At 43.1% G+C, this 6796-nt stretch overlaps 1 protein-coding gene across 1 annotated transcript in view; it reads left to right on the top strand.

Moving 5' to 3' along the window:
* The first annotated feature begins 2441 nt into the window (after window positions 1-2441).
* Window positions 2442-6796, top strand: part of LOC140394555 (uncharacterized) — a 60650-nt gene continuing 56295 nt past the window's right edge. Inside the window, exons 1-5 of the mRNA XM_072481913.1 lie at window positions 2442-2514; window positions 2612-2765; window positions 3756-3873; window positions 5415-5533; window positions 6054-6253. Of these exons, the coding sequence (XP_072338014.1) occupies window positions 2459-2514; window positions 2612-2765; window positions 3756-3873; window positions 5415-5533; window positions 6054-6253 (647 nt within the window). The 5' untranslated portion in view covers window positions 2442-2458. The remainder of the gene's footprint in view (window positions 2515-2611; window positions 2766-3755; window positions 3874-5414; window positions 5534-6053; window positions 6254-6796) is intronic.

The raw sequence follows: 6796 nt of genomic DNA, 5'->3' as shown, positions 1-6796 counted from the left end.
ACCTCAATTGGTCCAGGAACTGCCGCATCCCCTCCTCTCCCTCTGGGGGTTGAGACCTATACAGTTCCTCATAGAAGGTCTTGAACACCTCATTTATCTTTCCTGCCCTTCGCACCGTGTCTCCCCTTTCGTCTCTAATTCCTCCTATCTCCCTCGCTGCTGCCCTCTTTCGCAATTGATGAGCCAACAGGCGACTAGCCTTTTCCCCATATTCACACCTCCTCCCCTGTGCCTTCCTCCACAGTACCTCCGCCTTTCTGGTGGTCAGAAGGTCAAATTCCGTCTGGAGTCGTCTCCTCTCCCTGTACAATTCCTCCTCCGGGGTCTCTGCAAATTCCCTATCCACCCTTAAAATCTCCCCCAGTAATCTTTCCCTTTCCTTGGCCTCTGTTTTCCTTTTGTGGGCCCCAATGGAGATAACAATATTCTCATAAAATTCCAAACAAATATACAAGATTTTAAATTCCCTGCATCTTAATGCGGTTTCATTAACAAGTAAAATGCTTATTTTCACATCAAAGCTGTGACATTGGTGCACCTCCTCATTGGGACAGACTCTCCGAGCCTGTGTACAGCGAATTGGATCTCCAGATTGGTTGGACGTATGTTGCAAAATTGCACGAGGCAATAGTCCATGAAGGGCTGCAGTTATGTCCTTTTAGGGGAGTTTTCAAAAATTGTTTGTTTGAAGAGAATGAACGTTTGATAGCATCTTGTATGCCCGTCGACACTGCACGATGAACTCCAGATTTCAACAATAACTCCTTGGAAATAACAGTCGACAATAAATAGAGAACAAATGTTTGAGAATTTCAACTTGTGTTAACGTCAATCTAGTCACAATCGCTGCTGAAACAGATCCCTGAGCACAACCAGGGACTGGACGGTACGGAAAAACATTGACATGCGCATGACTCCAAAGTCTTGATCCAGACATTCCAAGAACATTTCAAGGATAACACACCACGTGGTAATTACACAGGAGATTGCTTGCAGGACTGAAAGAGGTTATGTCAACCTTAAAGAATGAAAGGTTATTGTCTCAATGGTGCAAATGACAAAACTGTGCATTGTTTCATTCACCTGTTGACTCACTACATTTAGCACCATTGTCTCACAGAAAGTCTAAAAATTCAACTTGGGGAAAACTATAAATGACCAACATATGAAAGAAACAGCTTTCATAAGAATAGGTTCTCCTACCATGCCCTGCTCTGAACTATTCCTCCGCCTTGTCGGGTCAGGCACGTAATGGATATGAATTGGAGCAAGCAAGAGTAAGCTAAACGTTATACATTGCAGAAGGGACAACAAGTTATCAAGTTTTTATCAGTTGGTAGTTATGTGGAAAGCGAATCAGTTATCTTGAAAGGAAAGGAAAACCTTCTCAAGGTTTGTTGGCAACAAAATGATAAGGTGACCAATTGTAACCAATGTAGATATAACCAAAGACATGAGACAGTAGGAAAACAGAGACAAATGCCTTGTCTGTTCAGTTAGCGAGGTTGATAGGGATTAACTAGAATTCTTCGGTCTGGTTTTCAATACAGAAGACAATGAACTTATCCGATTCATCCTCTTGCAGCTGGTTGGGTAGCTTTCTGATGGATCTTTGTCTCTCTCTCTCTCTCTCTCTCTCTCTTCCTCTCGCTCTCTCTCTCGCCCTCTCTTTCTCATGCTCTCTCTCCCTCTCCCCCTAGTTTATTGAAGTGAAATAGCAGCTCTATTGCTCTGAAAATCGTGAGTGCCTGAACATGCTTTCCTGCAAAGCTGAAATGATTCTGAGGTTGAAGAGAAAGTTCAATAACAATAATCTTTATTGTCACAAGCAGGTTTACATTAACACTGCAATGAGTTTACTGTGAAAAGCCCCTAGTCGCCACACTCTGGCACCTGTTCGGGACACTGAGGGAGAATTCAGAATGTCCAATTCAAGTAACAAGCACGTCTTTCGGGGACTTGTGGGAGTTTGCACATTCTCCTTGTGTCTGTGTGGGTCTCACCCCCACAACCCAAAGATGTGCAGGGTAGGTGGATTGGCCACGCTAAATTGCCCCTTAACTGGAAAAAAGTAATTGGGCACTCTAAATTTATTTTAAAAAGAAAAGAAAGAATAACGTTGACGGCCTCGCTGGACCGAGCGCCGGGAAGCTTGCGGCAGTTCCCGCTCGCTACCACACTTAGACATCTTTCTGGAGAACCGCACCCTTAACATATTTTGTATTAATCCAAATGCTCTCAATTGCTGACTACTTAAGTTGAACATTGTCCTTAACTAAAGAGATTATATTTGAGATAAACTAATCATGAGTACATTAATATTTAATTCTCATGTTGAATGATCGCACCTGAGTCCTCGTGACAATGGAATGGTTTGCTCAGAGGGGCTATAAATACTGCAGCTCAGACCCCAAAACTTCAGATTCTGAAGAGTCCCTGAACCAACTCAACTGGCAAGATGAAGTGGCTGATCATCACCCTCGCTTGCATTCAGCTCTCTGAATGCCTGTTAAGGTAGGAAACCATCAAAGGGCAAGAGAGGGAAAAATAATTGGTCATCCAGCAATAGTAAAAGCTGATGAAGCTTCTAACTTACTTTATTTCTTTGCAGAATGCCCTTGTTTAAGGGTAAATCGACTCGGGATGTTCTGCGGGAGAAAGGGTTGCTGGAAGACTTCCTGAAGAATCACCCACATGATCCCTGCTCAAAGTTTGAAGGACCCTTATCCCTGAATGCAAATGAACCAATGACTAACTACATGGATGTAAGTAACCTGTCAGTTTTCCAAACAAAAAAGGAAAACTACATCTTAACTCACCTTCATTAAACCATCCGCTCGTATTTTGTGTTATTCCAGAACCAATTGTTAGTTAAGGATAATAATTCATTAGCATGAATACAGGGCTGGTGTATCATCTGTTGTAGATCTTTAACCTGCGATAACTTACACAGGAAGTGTCAATGGATGGGTTTCAGCTGTTCCAGCTTGGGCTGTTGATAGGTGCTGAGAATAACATGGAGCACTGGGCAATGGTTATTCTCCAGACTGGAGGACAGTGTATGGGTATTTACACCAGGAGTCGGTTTTAGCTCCATGGCTTTTCTAGATCTAGTTTAATGACTTGGGTGCGGCGGGACACAATTTCAAAATCTGCAGGTGATACACAATTTGGAAGTATTGCAAACCCTGAGGATATTAGTGAGAATCATCAAGGTGACACAGTGAGGCTGGTGTCTGAGGTGAACACGTAGCAGTTCAAATTTATTGCAAAGATGTATCAAGTGATTCATTTTGGTCAGAAGGACAAGGGGAGGCAATATAAAATAATGAATACAATGCTACGAGGGGTTCAGGAGTAGAGGGATCCAGGTGTATGTATCCAAAGATTGTTGGAGGTGATGTGCAGGTTGAGAAAGTGGTTAAAAGGACATTAAGGACCCTGGACTTTATGAATTGGGGCGTAGAGGATAAGGCAAGGGAATTATGACGAAACTTTACAAAACACTGATTCGGTATCAACTGGAACGTTGTGTCCAATTCGGAGCACCACATTTTAGAAAGTTGTGAACTAATTCGAAAGCGTAGAGAAAAGATTTCCGAGAAAGTTCCAGGGATGGGGAATTTCAGTTCCATGGATTGGTTGAAGAAGCTGCAGCATTTCCGATGGATCTTGAGAAAACTAAGCCTCATAACACCTGATGCACTGATACATTTCCAGTTGATGTATTTTGGTCTTATCGTTTTTTCTGACAGATGTCATACTACGGAAGAATCAGCATTGGGAACCCACCACAGAGTTTCACTGTCATCTTTGACACTGGCTCATCCAACCTTTGGGTCCCATCAGTTTACTGCTCTCAAGCATCATGCAGTAAGTATACATTACCCTGCTCTTCAACATGCTTCCCTCTGTGACATTTCTTCTCGCTAATGGCAGGAATAGGAAGGGAGTCATATTCCCAGAATAATCACAGTTGAAAAGCACGTTCTGTAAGATTGGGTGAAACTAGAATTTCTCTCTGAGTTTGGAGAGAATTGAAACAGAGCTTTGATTTCTCGGACCTTTTCGCTGTGGTTCTTTGTCTTCCTCAGGATATGGGTAAATCTTCGGATGAATTTACCCAAACACAAATTAGCATCAATGTAAAATAATATCCAGTTCACACTCTTGGCTAGAACGGTTATACCAACCAAAAATAACGCATGGTGGAGGCCTTGAGCAGGTTGGAAACCTGGAAGAATTTAGAAAGATACTTAATGATCATTCAGCTTCATCAGTAAACTAAACAAATTACAAGTGTACAGAGAAGGTACATTCCCCTTAACCCTGTGTCATAGAGTCATAGGGCTGATTCTTCTGGCCGTTCCCGTTGGCCGGTCTTCCGGTTCCTCGAATCCTCGCGACGGGTTCACCGTCAGCGGAAAGTTTGATCCACACAAAACGTCGTAGACATCAGCGGGACAGGAAGTTTCCGCAGGAGACCAAACACACCGTGTGGGTGGGGGAAGGCTGGAAAATCCCACGAATAGAGTCATCATTGCAGAGAAGGAGACCATTCAGCCCATCGTGTCCATTCCTCACTGCGGAGCTATTTGCTCAGCACCATTCCCTGCCTCTATCCCGTCGTCCTGCTAGTTTATTTCCTCAAGTTTACCCAATTTGCTTTCACAATCGTTGATTATTTGTCCTTCCACCATGTTATAGGCAGTGACCTCCAGATCACTGCCACTTGCTGCACTAAAATAATATCTCCCTGCACCATTATTCAACCCCATAAATCTATGCTCTTGGTTCTTGAACGATCTGTGAGTGGGAACCACTTTTTTTGTCTACCTTATCTAAAACTGTCTTAATTTCTAATCTTCTACAACTCTGTCAAATGTTCCCTCAATCTCCTTTACTCCAAGGGGAAAAAAACTCATCTTTTACAACCTAACCTGGTGGCTAAAATCCCTCAGCCCTGAAACCAGTCTTGTGTGGAGTCAAATTTGATTCAGTTTAAGCCTATCCACTGAGTAGGCCAAGAAGAGGGCCTCCTGCAATGCAGCAGGAGATATCTCCATTTGCTGACGTACACACACGCATGGATACACACGTGCAGACACACACACAGACATACACTCTAGCACACACACAGACATACACACACACACACATGCAGACACACACACGGACATACACACTAGCACACACACACATGTCCACCTTAAACATGAAGACAGCTTTCTGATCGTCATCACATTCTCAGCAGCACCTCCAAGCAAAAGGAACTAGTATCACCGTGGGAGGCTAAAGAAAATGGGTTGAAATTCTTGTTAAAATGGAAACCTTTTGAAATGTGAAGTAAAAGATTATTTTTGAGCAAAACTAAGTTCCGACATTAACTTCATGAAATTAATGTTGCATTGCAGCGAAGCATCGCAGATTCGACCCCAGTACGTCTTCAACATATCATTCAAACAACCAGGGTGTATCTATCCAGTATGGTACAGGCGCCATGGTTGGAATACTGGGATATGATACTGTCAGCGTAAGTAGACTGTAACTTTCATCAAATAAGGTAAATCATATAACAGTGATAATTGATGTCTGAGGTTTAATCTTCCAGATCAAGATAAAAATATTTGATGAAAATGCTCCCATCATTCAGCTATTAAATTCAACTTGTGGTGTCTATTTGTGTTGAATGTGGGATATTATCTCTATTGGTTGTCTACATGAGCTCAGTGGTGTCACTCTGAGTCCGAGGATGGGAGTTCCATCCCACTTGTGCAGATAATCCGGATTGACAGTGCCACGGTGTGATAGGAGCCCCGTCAGGGGGGTGCAAATAATCCCAGGCTACTATTCAATGAAGAAGGCGTGTCTTCTTTTTGGTTCTTTTCCAAGATGTATCCATGAACCAGGATTTCTGAAGAAAACGTTCCATTGGGCATCTGTTCCATTGGTGCTCACGATTGGCTGTGTGGGAAAACCTAATTTACTGGGGAACTTGCAATTCACAGGACAACGTTCTGCTTAATCCCTCATGGTTTGTTACTTGTTTCTAGATTTCAAATATGGTGATCCGGGATCAGGAATTTGGTCTGGCCACAAGTGAACCTGGTGGTTTCTACTCTTATGTGACTTTTGATGGAATTCTCGGCATGGGCTATCCATCTCTTGCATCAGCAGGAGCCACAACCGTATTTCATAACATGATGACTCAAAACCTGGTGGATCAGCCTCTCTTCTCCGTCTACCTGACGAGGTGAACAACTTTGCTGTATCTCATTTCCCTGAGTGAAGCACGAACGGCTTATTTTGGTTTCACTCAAAACATCACCGTGCCTTCGTTGTTCCCTGGGTGAGAGGACTATCCTCTGATGAGATGCTCAGTGGATTTGGTTTATATTCTCTGGAGTTTGGAAGAATTAGAGGTGATCGCAGCAGTGTTCAATTGTTCGGCATTTGATTAGGTGTCTCAGTTGAATGTTCACAGTGTGCGACTAGTTAAACTTAGGTGAGGTCACTTGAAGAGGGAGAAACTGGAGTGCAGTCGGCTGCTGCAAACATACAGGCGGACATCTTTCAATCATTGTAAATAAACCTTATCTTCAACACGTGGATAATGGTGAGTCAGCTCTGCGTATCTCCAAGGCACAAAATTCAACAGTCTCTGTGAAACACATTCAGGGTTCTGAAGGGGTTCGACAGGATAGACCCTGAGAGGTTTTTTCTTGGCTGTACAATTTGGAACACAGGGACACACAGTCTCAGGATAAGCAGCGAATCACTGAGGCAGATTTTTACA

This window comes from Scyliorhinus torazame, chromosome 17 (genome assembly GCF_047496885.1).
Source record: "Scyliorhinus torazame isolate Kashiwa2021f chromosome 17, sScyTor2.1, whole genome shotgun sequence".
Lineage (NCBI taxonomy): Eukaryota > Metazoa > Chordata > Chondrichthyes > Carcharhiniformes > Scyliorhinidae > Scyliorhinus > Scyliorhinus torazame.
The sequence above is the reverse complement of the archived record's forward strand: the minus strand, read 5'-3'. Positions and strand labels throughout refer to the sequence as shown.